Below are 19,446 nucleotides of genomic sequence, written 5' to 3' on the forward strand. Positions count from 1 at the left end.
GCATATATATATATATAGCTCCAAGTTAATTAAATTCTTAAACATACATGTGAATTTGACAGCTTTTAGGAACCACACCAGATGTGGAGACTAGAGGAAGAGTATTTTACCATACTCACCGATTATGAAGGTTCCTAAAGTGTCAACCAAGTCAGGAGAGGTCGCTTCGAAGTTTGTTTCTCCCTTTGATAATGAAGAAGTTATTTGATTCTGTGGCTGTGTGTTCAAGTATTTCTCAGGATTGAATTGTAATAGATAACCAAACATGGGAGTTGATAATATGCTTCTTAATACTGTTTATTTCTCGATATGTTTAATTATGTTATCAAGGTTACTCTTTGCTGAAATTTAATTTTTAGGCTTGTTTTTTTGAGTTAGATGATGATTATCCAACTTTGAATTTTTTTTGTTAATACTTCTAGGATGGTAGGTTGATGCACGTGATTGAGAAAAGGTTGTCTAAAATGGAGGGATAATCGAAAAAAAAAGTCAAAAAATGAAGGTGAAATTTTAAAAATATTTTGTGATTTTATTTTCACCTAAATCTACATTTTGAGAATTCTTTGCATTCTCACCAAGTCATCATGGCTAAATAACTCATTCGATAGTATGAGACGATTTAGGATAGAATTAGAGGGCTTCAATAACGAAGAGGAAACAGTTATATATTTATGGGTGTTGTTGTTGAAGAAGAGCCTTGCAGGCGTGAGTTGGCGTCCAGTCAACTAGCCTCATCAACTGATACACTCTCTGCCGCTCGCCACGTGTGGGACATTACAAATGGCCCACCACACGAAATTAATAAATAAAAAAATAAAAATGTAAATTTGGGACGACAGAGTGGATACCGCCTTCGCAAGGGCGACAGAAAGACGGGCGACGACTAAGCCGAACCTTCGGGATCGTCGAGGGAGGGGTCGGGGCGGAATTTCCTTCATGTAATCTTCTCGATTTCGTTAATTATTGCAGTCATGATCCATTGCGAAATCGCTTCGTTAGGATTTCATATTTATTTCGGTATGTTTTGTTGAAAATCCTGAAAAGTTTCGAATTTTCTTTTCCTTGTAGTTTGAGGACTGGATTGTTTGAGCCTTTTTTTTTCTTGGGATCGGGTCGGTCGATAGTCGGGATAGGCGTCTCCTGTAAGGGAGCCAACAATTGTTGGAAGAGAGGTCTTAGCGTCGACCATGGCGTGCAAGGGGTTCTGGGAATGTTTGTTGAAGCTTTTCAATTTTGTTTTGACGGTCACCGGTTTGGCGATGGTGGGATATGGGATCTACTTATTGGTGCTGTGGAATAAGATCGCTCCTGGTGGCGACCCGGTTTCGCCGACGAGCAACGATCTGGAAGTCTTGAAGCTTGGGCGGCCCATGCTTATTGCCGTGTTCTCTTCGTCCAGTTTCCTTGACCATTTACCGAAAGCTTGGTACGTAGTACATCTGATTCGTTATACAATTTTGGTTCGAGTGTGGTGTTGATTTATCTAGCGAATGTTTCACCTTTCATTTTCTGAGATTGTCAGGGCTATGATAGAAAAGAATCAAGTTCTTATCTTGATCGTTGAGATGCTTTATATTAGCATTATTGACTGCTGAAAGAAATTATATTGGCAACTTTTCAACCTGATTTTCCAATTCAACGCATTTTTTCTTTTCCTTTAATTTGAACTCTCTTTTTTGGTCAACCCTCTTCTTGACCAAATGTAAGAATTTTGTGTTCTTAACTTTATGAAAAAAGAGTTTTGTTCTAATTCTGCAGATTGCCAGCATACTTACGTTGATCATCCAACAATATATAATTTAGTGCTAGAAGTCTGTATTGTTTTTTTTGGGGGGGTTTGTTTGTTTTTGTTGCCTCTTAAACACAAGCAGAGACTGGTAATATTTTATTCCTTTTGTACATATAATTGCTGGCTTTCTAATGTTAGTATTCCAAGTTGTAGAGAAACTATGTTGTAGAAGATGAATTTAAGATGTGAACTTGTCTTGTTTCAATTACATTTGCAATCTATGCCCAACGTTGACTAAGAGAATTTGGGTTTCTTCTGTTGTTTATAGTTTTGCTTTAAGTGTGCAACCTAAGTAATATCTTGTATAAGTTGTTTTAGTACTTACTATTGCTACTTATCATTGACAAAATTGGACGTATTGCAGGTTTATTTATTTGTTTATAGGTGTTGGGGCTATCATACTTGTTATATCATGCTTTGGTTGCATAGGAGCAGTGTCCAGGAATGGTTGCTGCCTATCTTCTGTATCCTGATGTCATTAAACATATAGAAATTTCTTTGTTGAACTTTTTTAACTACATAGTTGGATTTTCTATGATCTATAGAATAGTAGATATCTTGTTATTTTCAGAGTCATGCTGCACATTAATCTGTCTTAACATAAGAATTGGAGGTTGCAGTCCATATGTTCCATCTTTCAATTGAACTGAAGCTGCAATTATTTGCTGTCTCTCTCTCACATATGCACAGACACACACATGCAACAATATATTTGAAATTTTAACGTCTTGAAAGACAGATTGGTTATCAGGCTAGTATTTTATAAATGATCAAGTGGATTATTCATGATGCTTATATATAATGAGGGTTTCTGCTAGAGGTAAGATTTGACAGAACTACTGCACTTTTCTATCCTGACTCAAAGATATCCCAGTGATGCTCCTGTAGTACTTAAGACACTGTAGAGATTGGTTTGTATTGCTTGTAAAAACACCTATAACAGATCATATTGGTTAGTGTTGTACAACATGTGCATCCATATGAACAAAACGAGGAGCAAAATATTTATTCTTTCATCTTATTATGAAGCTCAAGAAAGCTGGAGGCAATGCTTTCCTTAATACAACGTAGTTTGCTTTCTTAGTGTTTTTGTTGATTGTAGCTGAGTTGGCTGCTGCTGCTTTAATATTCTTCGACCATAGCTGGAAGGATGTTAGTTTCTTTGTAACATCTCTATCCTCTCTTTTGTTTTTCCTTGTGTTGAATTCTGACATTAGACACTTTGCAGCTTATTCCTGATGATAAAACTGGGAACTTTGACATTATATATGATTTTTTGGATGATAATTGGAAGATAGCTAAGTGGGTTGCTCTTGGAGCTGTCATATTAGAGGTCAGTCTGTTTTATTGGAATTCTTAATAACATTTCGGTCTTTGTATCATTACTTTATTCTTCTTTCTTTTTCTATGTTGATAAATGCTAAGTATAATTCACAACCTGATTCATATGTGTGACTCTTTAACTACTGAAAATTACTATAATGTAGAATTCATTTGAAATGGCATTTGGATGGCTTGCAAGTATATTCATTCAAGAAAAGACTATAGGTTAAAGTGTGTGTGGCATTATAGCATTTTGATTCTTGACAGTAAATGTGGCTTTTTGGATTGTCCTGTCTTATGAATTTGCCAAACTATCTTATAAAAACTTGCCTATGTCACGCCCTAGGAGTATAGTTCTTGGTACCCCACTCGATGATAGTATAATATAAGAAACACTAAGAACCATCTAAATAGAATAATCAGGAAATTTATCAATTTTGATATATATATCATAGTTTTCGTAGGTCACAAGACCACACAGATAAACGACATCTGAAATAAAATTACAAAATGTAAATACAACGAAACAAAAGTAAAACTGTCACGCCCCAGGTAGTCCCTGTCCGAAGAAATTTCGGCAGCATCTCCCCTGTACGGCGGACAATATGAATCTCAGTATACATATATCTATACCTCGGCCACACTCGGCCGGAACAATACAATACAAATAAGAAACAAACCACGCAGTTTATATCAATATTCCACACAGCTCAACATATAATCAATCCACGCAGTTTAATAAGGAAGAACGATATAAAACCAACAAAGATATACGTACACATCCTACTCCACTACAACGAAGAAAACAAATCCACGAAGTAGTGTGAAAATCTGCAGCGGAAAACAAAAGCAGCAAACCCAAAGGTTCGACATAAAGTCCACAATACAAACCCACAATACAAGTATATAAGATGCAAAAGCAAAATATAATCCGACAAAGAAAATCCTCGCGATAATGGGGCTAGCGACTGGAATATCTCCCGACGGCCTCAACCTGAAAAATAGTAACAACGGGGTGAGTTCAAGAACTCAGCAGGTAAACCAATAGACATGTACAGCAATATCTATCCACCAGTAATAGCCTAAGGTACAGTCACCTAAACCATGGGATCAAGAGTACAGTTCTCTAACCGTACAACCTACGGTATAGTCTCCTAACAGAATAACATATATGCATAGCCGAAATAAACTGTAGTAACCAGCAATAGGCATAAAGTACAGTCTATAGCATGAATAACAAGAAAATGCATAACTGTAATAAATCAGACTCACCGCGAGGCTTTCAGGTAACCGATCGAAACATACATGTATAAAGATAGTCGAGCAAAACATATAACTCAGATGCATGTCAATCATACGCATCACCAAATGCATCAATCATAATTAATGCAATGCATATGATGCAATGACATAGTCACCCCGACGCCTGTCAGAATCTCACACACAATGGTGAGACCGCGTGGGTAGGGCTGTGACACTCTGCCGTCACTACCCTCAAGAGTGACCGAGTGGACGGATGCACCGGAGTACACCTATCCTCCAACCTCAACTATAGGAGGGAGCGCGATGCTCTCATCTCCCGGCAATGATGGGGAGGGACCCCGTGCGCTACCACGCTGCCTATCACACTACCCATGAGTGGAGCCTCCAGCGGAGCACCACCGGCAATACACACCCTGGGCCGTGCCACTACCCATGCAATGGTCACGTGGTGTGCAGGTCAATGTAGCCGACGAGCTCAACAATAATGGAGTCGTCAATCGCCCAAAGATGCAATCATGCGATATGGTGCATGCGGCTACAGATGTCATACCCGAACATATCCTCCTCCATATGTGTAGATGCCAACAGATAAACACATATATAACCAGGATAATAAACAGCATAAATCCAAAGACATCACATATACAATGATGTAAGTATCATGAATCCAAGAGCATGTATCACACATGTAAAGCAACTAATCCAGTAGAGTAGAGCACTATAGATATGCATCTCTATGAACATATATACACATGGCAAGAGATATAATATCCAATCCTGAAGTAAAGCAACTAGCAGATGAAGCATGTGATAGGTATCAACTAGCTAAGACCAGGGAAGAAATAATCTACTATCTACCACTAGTAAATATATATAAGCTACACATATCATAAGACATTATCAAAAGATAAGTCAAAGGGTACCCGCCTCAAATAAAAGGTACACTCAAGCGATCCAAAGTCGAGACGCCCGTCTCGAATCAGAGTCCTGTGTCAAACAAACAATATATATATTTTATTTAGCTACATCAAATGAATAGCTAAATAAAATCTCTAAAACTAAATTAGGGCAAAACCCTAATCATATCCAGCTTATCCTACCTAATCAAATCTAACAGTCAATTAGGGTTAATTATATAATCCCTAATCACCAATTAGATTAGAAATCTAACGGTTGACTAGGATTAATAACCTTAACCCTAATCATTCAATTAGATTAATCTAAGTAATTAAATCTAATCACAATCCACATAACCCTAATTCAAATATACACATGATCCACAACTAATTATACTAATCATGTATCAACAAATCTACACCTTACCTCAATCCCAGCTATTGTTGATGTTGGAACTAGGAGGCTACTGGTTAGTGTGCTGCCGGAACTAAGGAAGGATCAAAGAACACCACAGCACATAACAAAACTTCACAGCCACACTTGTTGATCCACAACACTCAATTCACCTCACAGCCCTCATCAATTGATCCACAACCGAGGATCATCACTGCTGGAACCCAAGATCACCTTCGATCACCTCCAGAACACAGCTTCCCTGCTGGATTTCTTCCCTGCCATTCGGATCAAGGTGAGATCAAGATTGGAATCAATCGCATTACAACAGTTACAACAGGAATCCAGCAGGAATTCATTGATCAGATCAATATTGAAATCCAAGAATCAAACAACAGCTTATCTAACAACTAAATCTTACCTCGCTGTCTCGTTATCGGAACCCCATTGCTCTGAAGAGGAGGCGAAGTTTAGAGCTAGGGCACAACATCAAGAATAGAGGAGGATCAAGACTAGGGTTAGGATCCCTTTCCTAATCGAAGATCTACTCACATGAAGCAGTGATCAGAATGCAAAGCACCGATAACAGACCTAGGGCACAATTCGGGAAGAATCAAGGTAAGAAGAAGCATCACCGACGGTGCTAAGGCACGAGTCGGAGAAAATTCAGAGAAGAGGAATCGAAGCTAACCTACCTATGCCGGCGATCGAGTGGATCTAGATCGATCTAGTGGCGTCGGCAATCGGCCAGAGAGCACGCGACGCTGTGATGCAGCCTGGAGAGAAAAACGCCGGCCGAATCCAAGCTCAATGGGCGTCGACGCCGGCAGAGAAGATTGCCGGAGCTAGAGCCTCGCTCCCGTCGGCGTCGCTCACCCGCGAGAGAGATCAGAGAAGGCAGAGAGGGGAGATCGGGGAAGAGGATCGGGAAATCGCAAGGAAGAAGAAGAGCGCACGGGTTTGGGTTCGGCGATGGGCTGAGGGAAAAGATAAATAAAAGGAAAATGTTTTATAAATAAAACATTTCCTCAATTAAACGAGTATCCCAAATAGGTTTAATCCGAACCCAAAATTGATCCCCTCAAAACTCGTCGTACGAGCTCCGAAAAATTCCCCGAAAATTTCTAAAAATTCCGAAAAAATTCTATAAGGCCGTTTCTGAAATAACCTCATTAATTAAATTTCCCGAGATCTCACATCCTCCCCTACTAATAAAAATTTGGTCCCCAAATTTCGCTATAACCAAAAGCAAACACTAGAGTATAACCAAATAGTATAAATGCTGAAAGAAACTCTAACCCACATACCTCAAGTAAACAGATGAGGGTATCGAGCTCGAATCGTATCCTCCAGCTCCCAAGTAGCCTCCTCGTCAGAATGATGCTGTCATCCGACTTTAACCAGTCGGACAGTCTTGTTCCGCAGCTGACGCTCTCTACGGTCCTACCAACTGAGCCTCCCCAACCTCTTCCCAGAGGACGGGTGTCCGACAAGGCCTACCATACAACGCCTCAAACGGTGCCATCTGGATAGCCGAATGATAGCTGTTGTTGTAGGCGAACTCCACTTGCCTTCGAGGAGGCAAACCTGGAAGCTCGTCTGGAAATACGTCTGGATACTCTCGGATCACCGGAACGTCTGAGAGCTGAGAACTACTGTTGTCGTCAGTATTAATCAAAGAGAATAGAAATCCCTGACATCCATGTGATAGCAGTTTCTGCGCCTGTATCGCAGAAATGGTCGATATCCCATCGTCTCTGATGCCAGTGAAATCCCAAGAGGGTTGGCTCGGAGGTCGAAACGTAACCACCCTCTTCTGGCAATCAACGGTGGCATGATAAGCAGACAGCCAATCCATACCCAGGATAATATCGAACTCGACCATCTCCAGTACTAATAAATCTACCGTGAGTATAATGCTACCAAAATCTAACGAACAACCTCTGACCTCCTGGGTGACATCCAAGGTATCACCAGATGGTAAGGAGACGGTCAGTCGTCGAGATCTATGAGAAGGTAGTCTACCAATCTCTCTCATAAATGCACAAGATATAAAAGAATGTGAACTACCTGTATCAATTAGCATATCAGCAGAAAATGCATAAAGTAAAATCGTACCGCGGAAAACGGATCCGTCGGCCCGCTGTGCGTCCTCTCTGGTGACCGCGTGAACTCGTCCAGTATCTGACGGTGGTAGAGGCGGTAGCACTGCCAAAGGCTGCTGCGTCGGAGTCTGAGCCTGCCACTGGGTCGGTACGGGATACTGAGTCAGAGATGGGGCTATAGGCTGCATACTGTACCGATGGCTGAGTCAGATACTGAGGTCCAGAAATAGAACCCTGGGACTCCATCAGAACACTGGAATGCTCCTGGCCGTGCATGCCATATGCAGCTGCCGCAGGGGGGGCTGTCCTCTGCTGGCGATGCGAAGATTGGCCTTTCGGCCCCCCTCGCTGAGTAGCGGACTGATCAGCCTGTCCTCCCGAAACAGAACTCCCGGAGGCTACCTGTTGAGACTTCAGCGTACAGTCTCGTCTTATGTGTCCGGGCAATTTGCAATGATAGCAAACTGACTGTCCCAAGGAGCACGCAGAGGTGATGTGATCTCGGGATCCGCATCTGGTGCAAAAAGAGTCACTAGTGGTCTGTTTCTGGTTCTGCTGAGCAGACCGGGAACGTCCTGATCGTCCTGACTTCTGGTGTCGGCCAGATGACCCAGAAGTACTCTGATCCGTCTGAGTGCGACTGCTCTGCTGCTGTCCAGTAGTCTGTGGCTGCTGAATCTGTCCCGCAGTCTGATCAGTCTGCTTCCTCTTCTTGTCTGCATTCACTCTCTGATGAGTAGACTCAATCATGAGAGCTCTATCCAGTGTCTCGGTGTATGATGAAGTACTAAAACCAGACATCTTCAGCTGAAGATGCCCGTCCAGTCCCTGGACAAACTGAAGCATACGAGATCTGTCATCGACCACTAACTCAGGACAGAATCTGGCCAGCCGATTAAATTCAGCATTATACTCCATCACTGAGCGGTTATTCTGCCGCAGACTAAGAAAATCCTGCCGAAGAGTCATCTGATATGCTCGGGGAAAATACTGACTCTCGAATGCCTCCCTAAATCTCGTCCAGGTAATATGCTGATCGCCTATGATGGAGCGCTGTGTGTCCCACCAGATCTCTGCCCCATCTCGCAGGTGGTAAGCAGCTAGCTCGGCCTTCTCCCACTCGGAGCAGGCCATGTAAAAGAATGTCCGCTCCATAGTCTCAATCCAGGACTGAGCTATGCTCGGATCAGTCTCCCCGCGGAATAATGTGAATCGACTCTTCACCGACTCGGCTAAGTGTAACTATGTCAATGGGCATCACTGCAGCACTGGGCAGAACCACTGGGACCGCTCCTATAGGTAGTAATGATGGCGGAACTACCGAGTAGACATATGTAGGGGCCACCGAGGGTACGGTGGGTGGTACCGGGTAAGAAAAATGGGCCAGATCAGCCGAATATGTAGTAATCGGACATGTTCATGCGGCCGAGTACGTGGTAGCAGTACGCCAGAGAGGGTGTCTGCACTGGCACAATGATGGGAGGTCGAATATGCCGACGGTGGTACCACGGTGGTACAATGAGGTAGGTACCTCCGACGTAACTATCGGATCCGATACGCAGACGCACTCCACAACGACTGAGGAGTCCGGGACAGCTCGCCTAGCACCTCTCTCAAGACTCGCCTCGGAGAATCTAACGGCCTCTTACGTGGCCGCCCACGTCTTGCTGGTACACGTGTAGGTGGCATATCAGAAGAAAATGTTACCCAGATATCACTACGGTATAAGAACTGCAAAATTACCTAATGTACCTATTTGCCGTCTGGAGATATCCCGTCGCTTAGCCCCAAATAGAACCAATAAAACTGCGTCAAAATACGAATTCAAACGATAAAATCGACGAAAACTGCATAATCCGAAATATCCAGACACGCACGCAAAACTCAGAAGAACCAGACGAACCGCTCGATACAAAATTGTCACGCCCTGTAGTCCCTCGTCCAAGAAATTTGAAGATCTCCCGCAGACAATATGAATCTCGATACATATATCTATACCTACCACACTCTACGAATAATACAATACAAATAAGAAACAAACCACGCAGTTTTATATCAATATTCCACACACTCAACATATAATCAATCCACGCAGTTTAATAAGGAAGAACGATATAAAACCAACAAAGATATACGTACACATCCTACTCCACTACAACGAAGAAAACAAATCCACGAAGTAGTGTGAAAATCTGCAGCGGAAAACAAAAGCAGCAAACCCAAAGGTTCGACATAAAGTCCACAATACAAACCCACAATACAAGTATATAAGATGCAAAAGCAAAATATAATCCGACAAAGAAAATCCTCGCGATAATGGGGCTAGCGACTGGAATATCTCCCGACGGCCTCAACCTGAAAAATAGTAACAACGGGGTGAGTTCAAGAACTCAGCAGGTAAACCAATAGACATGTACAGCAATATCTATCCACCAGTAATAGCCTAAGGTACAGTCACCTAAACCATGGGATCAAGAGTACAGCTTCTAACCGCATAACCTACGGATAGTCTCCAATGAATAACGAGATGAATAAAAGTAAAAGAATAGGCATAAAGTATCTATAGCAAGAATAACAAGAAATGCATAATCGTAATAAATCAGACTCACTGCGAGGCTTGTAACCGATCGTAAACATACATGATAAAGATAGTCGAGCAAAACATATAACTCAGATGCATGTCAATCATACGCATCACCAAATGCATCAATCATAATTAATGCAATGCGTATGATGCAAATGACATGGTCACCCCGACGCCAGTCACACACAATGGTGAGACCGCTGGGTAGGGCTGTGACACTGTCTCGTCACTACTCCTCAAGAGTGATCGAGTGGACGGGATGCACCGGAGTACACCTATCCTCCAACCTCAACTATAGGAGGGAGCGCGATGCTCTCATCTCCCGGTACACAATGACGGGAGGGACCCCGGTGCGCTACCACGCTGCCTATCACACTACCCATGAGTGGAGCCTCCAGTGGAGCACCACCGGCAACCTACAGTGCCACTACCCATGCAATGGTCACGTGGTGTGCAGGTCAATGTAGCCGGCCGACGAGCTCAACAATAATGGAGTCGTCAATCGCCCAGCATGCAATCATGCGATATGGTGCATGCGGCTACAGTATGTCATACCTGAACATATCCTCCTCCATATGTGTAGATGCCAAACAGATAAACACATATATAACCAGGATAATAAACAGCATAAATCCAAAGACATCACATATACAATGATGTAAGTATCATGAATCCAAGAGCATGTATCACACATGTAAAGCAACTAATCCAGTAGAGTAGAGCACTATAGATATGCATCTCTATGAACATATATACACATGGCAAGAGATATAATATCCAATCCTGAAGTAAAGCAACTAGCAGATGAAGCATGTGATAGGTATCAACTAGCTAAGACCAGGGAAGAAATAATCTACTATCTACCACTAGTAAATATATATAAGCTACACATATCATAAGACATTATCAAAAGATAAGTCAAAGGGTACCCGCCTCAAATAGAAGGTACACTCAAGCGATCCAAAGTCGAGACGCCCGTCTCGAATCAGAGTCCTGTGTCAAACAAACAATATATATATTTTATTTAGCTACATCAAATGAATAGCTAAATAAAATCTCTAAAACTAAATTAGGGCAAAACCCTAATCATATCCAGCTTATCCTACCTAATCAAATCTAACAGTCAATTAGGGTTAATTATATAATCCCTAATCACCAATTAGATTAGAAATCTAACGGTTGACTAGGATTAATAACCTTAACCCTAATCATTCAATTAGATTAATCTAAGTAATTAAATCTAATCACAATCCACATAACCCTAATTCAAATATACACATGATCCACAACTAATTATACTAATCATGTATCAACAAATCTACACCTTACCTCAATCCCAGCTATTGTTGATGTTGGAACTAGGAGGCTACTGGTTAGTGTGCTGCCGGAACTAAGGAAGGATCAAAGAACACCACAGCACATAACAAAACTTCACAGCCACACTTGTTGATCCACAACACTCAATTCACCTCACAGCCCTCATCAATTGATCCACAACCGAGGATCATCACTGCTGGAACCCAAGATCACCTTCGATCACCTCCAGAACACAGCCACCCTGCTGCATTTCTTCCCATCCATTCGGATCAAGGTGAGATCAAGATTGGAATCAATCGCATTACAACAGTTACAACAGGAATCCAGCAGGAATTCATTGATCAGATCAATATTGAAATCCAAGAATCAAACAACAGCTTATCTAACAACTAAATCTTACCTCGCTGTCTCGTTATCGGAACCCCATTGCTCTGAAGAGGAGGCGAAGTTTAGAGCTAGGGCACAACATCAAGAATAGAGGAGGATCAAGACTAGGGTTAGGATCCCTTTCCTAATCGAAGATCTACTCACATGAAGCAGTGATCAGAATGCAAAGCACCGATAACAGACCTAGGGCACAATTCGGGAAGAATCAAGGTAAGAAGAAGCATCACCGACGGTGCTAAGGCACGAGTCGGAGAAAATTCAGAGAAGAGGAATCGAAGCTAACCTACCTATGCCGGCGATCGAGTGGATCTAGATCGATCTAGTGGCGTCGGCAATCGGCCAGAGAGCACGCGACGCTGTGATGCAGCCTGGAGAGAAAAACGCCGGCCGAATCCAAGCTCAATGGGCGTCGACGCCGGCAGAGAAGATTGCCGGAGCTAGAGCCTCGCTCCCGTCGGCGTCGCTCACCCGCGAGAGAGATCAGAGAAGGCAGAGAGGGGAGATCGGGGAAGAGGATCGGGAAATCGCAAGGAAGAAGAAGAGCGCACGGGTTTGGGTTCGGCGATGGGCTGAGGGAAAAGATAAATAAAAGGAAAATGTTTTATAAATAAAACATTTCCTCAATTAAACGAGTATCCCAAATAGGTTTAATCCGAACCCAAAATTGATCCCCTCAAAACTCGTCGTACGAGCTCCGAAAAATTCCCCGAAAATTTCTAAAAATTCCGAAAAAATTCTATAAGGCCGTTTCTGAAATAACCTCATTAATTAAATTTCCCGAGATCTCACAAAAACAAACCAAAAAATCAGCACGTCGAGATCTTTGAGCAACTCTATAAAAGTCCAAAATCAAAAAGGATCCCTGTACCTACAAAACTGGAGGCCAAGGAATATAGAAAGTTAACCAAATGACTAAGTGGGTAATCAGGAAAGATGTGCATGAATGTAATCTTGTTTAAGAAATCAAAGAGGTATCATTTATTATTTCAACTTTTATTTCTTCTTTGAGTTCTCAGATAATATACATAATTATATATTTATAATCATCTAACATTTATTTGTTAGAATTAAAATTCATCTTCATATATTATCATCAATTAAGATCAATTCTCAAATCTTATTTATTTAATCAACAATCGCACATGCCATCTATGGTATAATATCAACATTGGTAAATCTGATAGATCAACTAAAAAGTAAATCACTGGAGCCAATATCATCAGAGTGAAATGTCATATGTATAGGCTAAAAGCCTCCTTAGAGTATAAAACTGTTGCATATGTCATCTGACGTATGGGCTATCAACCCTCACATATGGAAGACATAATAAACACTGACCGAGGGCTACATCATGCCACACACCTCGGGTGTACAGTCAGGGACTCTGGGCCGTGGGTCGCCGCGCTACCACAATAACATGTGGGCGGTCCAGTACTCTAATATAAAGCTCTAGTATAAAGTTAGGCTCATAGTCTTCACTTTTTAATATTCTTTATTTACCATCTTTATTATTTCACTTTAAGGATTCATTTTATCCATTTATCATAATTATTCTCTTTTTATATCAAATGGTCAATCATGTTAACATTTTCGTATCAAGTGTGTTAATTTATCATCCTGAGTTCACAGATAAAAAGCTACAAGTATCAACAGGTAGAACATCAAAAGCATAGAGTATGGAAGGTCAAGTAAGTCAAAAAGATAAGTATTAACAGAAGAGTAATTCAGAATATTTATTTAATTTTTTAAAACAATCATTCTCATATTAATCCCAGTATAAACCCACATGTGAACAAGAAATAATATCAATTATTTACCCTCCATGATTTTATTATTTTAACTCATTTCGCTACTTGTAATATCATTTTAATTCCCTTTCGAAAACAATTATACAAATATATATAATTTCATTATTAATTTATTCATGCACAAGGATAAATATATAAGAGTCAAAGAGAGATGTACCTACTTTATGTACAGCAAAATCTTTGAGTGGCGGCAGGTCACCGTGCTCCACTTGAGCTCGTGCCTACAAACATAATACCAAACATAACTCAAATAATCAAAATACTATCTAATGAGAATCATGACATGAACATCTAAATTTTTATCTACAACTCGAAGTCGAAGGTTCATTTTGATCTCGCTTCCTCGTACCACTCCGCATTCCTAAATGAAACCTCTATTCTAATCAAGATAGCTCTCCGAACTACCCATCAATTAACACAAAGCATAAAATATACCTTCTACGGGTTACTGTGGTTGCTGGAAAAAAAGGGCAGCAACTAGGGTTGTTTTCTCTTCGTCGCTGGCCGTCTCAGCTAGCTCCGGTGAGCTCCGGCGATGCTACCAAGAAAAGGACAGCAACTAGGGCTGCTGTTGGAGAAAATGAAAGGCAGCAAGATGGTTTTCAGGTGTTCATATATTAAAAATGTGAGACCTTTGCAAATATGTATGAAGATCTGAACTTACCTGTTGAGTGGTTTTCTTCTAGACCTCTATTGTATTCATACATGTCGATTCTATGTATCCAAAGGATTTCTTTAAGACCTTTGTTGTTAATAGAGGTCGATATTATGTATTCATAGTGCTAATTTTCTATTTCTGTATTCATCGTAATTATCGTTATCCAGTCCCATAACTCTCAACTATTTGGGTTGTCCACATGGATTTGGTTCTGCATTCATCTATGCATCTTTATTTGTGTTAATGAATCAGCTTTCTTTAGGCCAATTATGCAGAATAATACTAGATAGCAAACTTTACTCGTGCAAGAGATTTTAGTACTTTTGAGTTAGGCTTTATTTGGATCATAAAGAATTAACATCATAGTAGAAGCCTTATCATCCATTCATTTTGTTGTGTTTCTTGTTGCCTACCATCACAGAAATTTATTTATTAAAATCTAGCCTACTGGTCCAGAGTAGTTACAATATTGTGTGTGTGTGTGAGAGAGAGAGAGAAGAGAAGCTTCTAGTCTGTTTTCATCTGAACTTTAATTCTGATAAATTTTGTAATATACTTACGATCTGTCTTGCTGACACAAATTATTTGAGTATCACCTGCAGAGTTTGGCATTTTTGTTGGCTCTTATAGTGAGAGCGGCTAACAGTCCTGTGGAATATGATAGCGACGATGAGTATATCACTCCAAGATCTTCTGTCCGACAGCCATTAGTGAATCGGCAAGGAGCTCCAGCAACTGGAGTACCTGTGCTTGGCAATTTGGACCATCGTCCTAGCAGGAATGATGCTTGGAGCCAAAGAATGAGAGAAAAAGTAAAATCTTTCTGTGTAACTATGCCAATAATATTAGCTACTTGTTACTGCTGTGGTCTTTAAACTTCGTTTTCTTTTATTTGCCTGTGATAGTTCGGTCTCGACACCTCTGAGTTCACATACAACCCCTCTGATCCAAGTAGATACCAGCAAGCTAATGGATTGCAAATGGAAGAAAGTAGCCGTTGTACCATTCTTTGACCATCCATCCTCTTTGGGGATGAACTTTTTGGTTTGCACAATTTGTTAGTCACTTCTCTTCAACCTGTGAAGCTTTTGGGAGATTGATTTCCCTGTTTCCTTGGATGTGTAACTCAAGTGTATCACCTGATTTCACTGCACGAACTTCTTATCTCTTCTTGCAGTATCTATCTCATTGCACCTCGTGAGTAATTATGGTCGCATGGTATTATGAGTATGGAGAGCTACGTTTCTGTCCTTCAGAGATGGTCCTTTGTATAAACTATGCAGCATTGCTGAAGCTTTGTTTTAGTACATTAACTTTTCCTCAGTTTTGCATAGTTTCTCTTTTAAGTGCATCAAATGATTGTGGTGCTTTGCTTGATTTAATGCACCAATTCTATTAATTCTTTGATCATCAGTAGGGATGTAAACGAGTCGAACCGAGCCGAACAGTATCAGGCTCGAGCTCGGTTCGTTTAAGTTATATTCGGGCTCGAGCTCGGCTCGAGCTCGAATCGAGCTTTTATCACAAGGCTCGAGCTCGGCTCGTTTTAGAATTATCAGGCTCGCGAACAGTTCGAGCTCGGCTCGTTATTAGCTCGATTATCAAAGTTAACGAGCTTAACTTATTAAGCGAGCTCGGACTCGTTTAGAGCTCGTTTTAGAGCTCGTTTTTTGGCTCATTTTAAGGCTCGTTTTAAAGCTCGTTTTTTTGACTCGTTTTAAAGCTCGTTTTTTTTGGCTCGTTTAAGGCTCGTTTTAAGGTTCGATTTAAGGTTCGTTTTTTTTGGCTCGCGAGCCTGTAAACAAACATGTTCGCGAGCTCACGAGCCGAATATCCTTAAGCTCGAGCTCGGCTCGATAAGATAAACGAACGAACTCGAACGAGCTTTTTACCGAATCGAGCTTCGAATAACTCGCGAACCGTTTGGTTCATTTACATCCCTAATCATCAGCCCCCACAATCTTCTTGTTCTGATAAACAAAGTAAATCTATGTGTCCGATTTTCTTATATGTGCATTAAATAGCAGAATATTTTAAAGTCTTTACAAAGATAAATTATTTTTTAGGAAACAAACGGTTCTAAGATGATGACGGTGCTTTTAACTACTCCTTAACCGTTGCATGTAATCTGTGTATGTCTATCTCAAAGAGTCGTCTCCACTACATTTCTCAATTTTTGATAGAAACATATCTGTAAATCCTGTTGTAGATGTAGAAAAAGATGAAGCAGGAGGAGGCATAAGTATATATGCATGGTCAACTTGCAGCCTGTGAATCCAATATCTCCGTGACTTCGCCGTCTCGGCAAACTCCGACGACGATTACCATCGTCTTATCTCCGGCCAGCGAACGCCTCACCCTGCAGCAGTTCCTCCTGGGCGACTGCTTACCCGTGCACGAGTAATTTCGCAATTTATGTATATATATGCCATTAATTATAAGTATGAATCGTAATAGTGTTAGTGTTAATTAATTACTCTGTCCCAAAGGCCGGGGTCGCGCTTCTTGTAGACGACGACGCGGTTCACCAGCGAAGATGGGTCTGGAATCCGCCACCGGCACGCTTGCCGCTTGTCGCGGTGCCGGTCATAAACTGTTACGGTGGTCCGGCGGGCTCTATCGTAGCGAGAGGCCGAGAGGTAGTAGACGAAGGGACGCTGACATGGGTGACGCGCCACTGGGCGAGTGTTAAAGGCGTAGGCGGTGTAGTCGGCACGGCGGTACCAGTTGAGGAAGGTCCTTACCGGCATCTCCATCTCCCGCGGCGAGCTCACTCCCCGCGACACTAGCACGGAGAAGCCCCATGCGACGGACACCGTCCACAGCCTGTTGGCCTCGTAGCAGATGGACTGCTGCATGAGGCCGGCGGGGTCGAGACTGGCGGGGCCGTCGAAGAGGCGGTGGAGTGCGGCTGCGCGGGAGGCGGCCCGGGGGAAGATGGGCTGGACGACGTCGAGGTGGTGGAGGGAGATGAGGGGAGCGACGGGGTGTGCCGCGAGGAGACCGAGGAGGTCGCCGTAGACGTCGTACTGGTGGAAGCCTGGGTGGCGGGTGAGAGGGACGCCGAGCTCGGCCATGCATGCCTGGATGCGGTCGTCGCTGCCGTAGAGTGCTGGGTAGCGGCGGAGGCAGCGGTCCTGCATGTGGGACAGGGAGGCGGCGAGGGGCGCGCTGATGGCGAAGCCGCCGCCACCGTAGGCCATGGCGTAGGAGAAAAAGATGTTCTGCAGGTGAGACTCGGAGGGGGAGCCGATGTAGTAGGGCTGGCGGTGGTCAAAGCGGGAGAGGACGCGCGCGAGGTTGTCGGGGACGAAGACGGTGTCGTCGTCGCCCATGACGTACCAGCGGACCCCCGGGAGGCCGAGGCGGTAAGTCTCGGACACGATTCGGGAAATGCGGATGGCCGAGCGGTCGCCGCGCCGGTGGGTGTAAGGGAAGCGGGAGGTATCGCCGGAGATGCGGAGGGGTGGGAGGAGGGCGCGAGTTGAGGAGGAGTCGAAATCCTTGACGCGTCGGTCGAGCCACACGAACCCGCGCATCTGTCGTGGGCGCCACCACAGTTTGATGTACTCCCTACGGCGCTCCCATAGCTTGGCGGAGGCGGCGATGCCGAACACGATGTGCTGCAAGCTGGTCGCGGTTTCCGGCGAGGTCGCCGGTGGAGGAGGAGGAGAAGGATATAATCCTGTCATCGTCTGATTAGAGGAGTAGGTCGCGGAGAGGTGGATAGAAGAGGAGTCGTCGGAGGTGGAGGTGGGGCAAGAGGTGGTGGAGAGAGAGACGTTGGTCGGGTAGAAAAGGTAAACAAGGAGAATGCAGAGGAAGAAGAAGAAAAGGAGGCGGGGGATAGAAAAACAGAGGAAAGGCTTAGAATCTTTGGACGGAGCAAGGGGGATGGAGGGCTTGCCATTGTCCCATCCGTCCTTGCTTTTCATGGTCGCCGCTGCTGCTGAGGAATCAAGAAGGATGGACGCTTCTCAATCAATTATGATGAAGAGTTTGGCGAAATGAGGAATGTGAAGGTATTGACGTTTTACTGTTAATTGAAGATACCATGAGAGATGAAGGAGAAGGAAGGGGACGGAGAAATTGCTGCAGGTGAGGGCGGAAGGCAGGAGAGAAAGTGAAAACAGAGAAGAAGAGAGGAGAGGAAGAGGAAGGCATGCGCATGTGCCAAGTTGCACGCCCTCCTCCCCTCGTTTAGCTCCCTGCTTTCTCTCGCACACTTCTGATTTCTTAATTTAACATTTATTTTCTTTCATTTTTAATTTTAATAAAAAAATTATTTTAATGATTTTATTGTCAAAATAACAAAATATATATATAGTGCATCTGTACAGTTTGCGTTCTGTGATTCCTTTGGATTCCATAGTTCTCGTGCACAGCGAACCTGCGAACGCATCCTCGCTGCTGCTGATGCTTCGTAAGCAAACTCTTGTCCTCAGATCCACCTTCCACCCTTTCGAATGCGTCAAAGTGCAATCTTGCAACACATATTCTTTGCAGACGACCGATACTAATCTCAGTTCTTACTCCTCTCCCGACCCGACGCCGCCGCAAGCTATAATTTCGCTGAACAAACTGATCAGCGCAAGCTCGAAAGCAGGTGATTTGATTTCCGCGCAGTGGCTGTTCGACAATATGCCCCCAACGAGATGTGGTTTCGTGGAATTCCATCATGTCTGGTTACGCCCAACACGAACAGTATGACAAGGTGCTGAAGACTTTTTCGGACATTGGTGATGATCGCTTGGTGCCTAACCATACTTCTATCTGCACTGCGTTGTCAGCTTGTGCTAATATCCGAGCTTTGGCTCAGGGAAAGTAGATACATGGGATTTCGACCAAAACATGTTCTTCGTGTAATGTGTTTGTCGGCACTTCTCTGATCACCATGTACTCGAAATGTGACAAAAAGGCTA

The 19,446-nt window shown here is 42.9% G+C and overlaps 2 protein-coding genes across 3 annotated transcripts; one reads left to right on the top strand and one right to left on the bottom strand.

The window, feature by feature from the left end:
- Positions 1 to 821: 821 nt before the first annotated feature.
- LOC121989082 (tobamovirus multiplication protein 2A-like) lies at positions 822 to 15,847 on the top strand. 2 transcript variants are annotated; one of them, XM_042542904.1, is made up of 7 exons: positions 822 to 938; positions 1,069 to 1,426; positions 2,154 to 2,253; positions 2,861 to 2,941; positions 3,018 to 3,122; positions 15,127 to 15,336; positions 15,430 to 15,847. In XM_042542904.1, the coding sequence occupies exons 2-7, from the start codon at positions 1,188 to 1,190 to the stop codon at positions 15,535 to 15,537; spliced, it is 843 nt and encodes a 280-aa protein (XP_042398838.1). In that variant the 5' UTR covers positions 822 to 938; positions 1,069 to 1,187; the 3' UTR covers positions 15,538 to 15,847. The 2 variants fall into 2 exon arrangements, with proteins under 2 accessions (XP_042398838.1, XP_042398837.1); XM_042542903.1 differs by having other exon boundaries at positions 822 to 916.
- Positions 15,848 to 16,531: 684 nt separating this feature from the next.
- LOC121990554 lies at positions 16,532 to 18,706 on the bottom strand. Its single transcript, XM_042544672.1, has 2 exons — positions 17,002 to 18,706; positions 16,532 to 16,906 (listed from the first exon to the last, which is right to left on the bottom strand). Exons 1-2 carry the CDS (start codon positions 18,457 to 18,459, stop codon positions 16,781 to 16,783), a joined length of 1,584 nt encoding a protein of 527 aa, XP_042400606.1. The 5' UTR covers positions 18,460 to 18,706; the 3' UTR covers positions 16,532 to 16,780.
- Positions 18,707 to 19,446: the final 740 nt, after the last annotated feature.

This window comes from Zingiber officinale, chromosome 6B (genome assembly GCF_018446385.1).
Source record: "Zingiber officinale cultivar Zhangliang chromosome 6B, Zo_v1.1, whole genome shotgun sequence".
NCBI lineage: Eukaryota > Viridiplantae > Streptophyta > Magnoliopsida > Zingiberales > Zingiberaceae > Zingiber > Zingiber officinale.

Coding starts and splice junctions, on each gene's coding strand:
- LOC121990554 (XM_042544672.1), bottom strand. CDS start 18,459: ATGAAAAGCAAGGACGGATGGGACAATGGCAAGCCCTCCATCCCCCTT. Junction 16,907..17,001: donor ACCCCGGCCTTTGGGACAGA/GTAATTAATTAA, acceptor ACGGGTAAGCAG/TCGCCCAGGAGGAACTGCTG.
- LOC121989082 (XM_042542904.1), top strand. CDS start 1,188: ATGGCGTGCAAGGGGTTCTGGGAATGTTTGTTGAAGCTTTTCAATTTT. Junction 1,427..2,153: donor GACCATTTACCGAAAGCTTG/GTACGTAGTACA, acceptor GACGTATTGCAG/GTTTATTTATTTGTTTATAG. Junction 3,123..15,126: donor TTGGAGCTGTCATATTAGAG/GTCAGTCTGTTT, acceptor TATCACCTGCAG/AGTTTGGCATTTTTGTTGGC.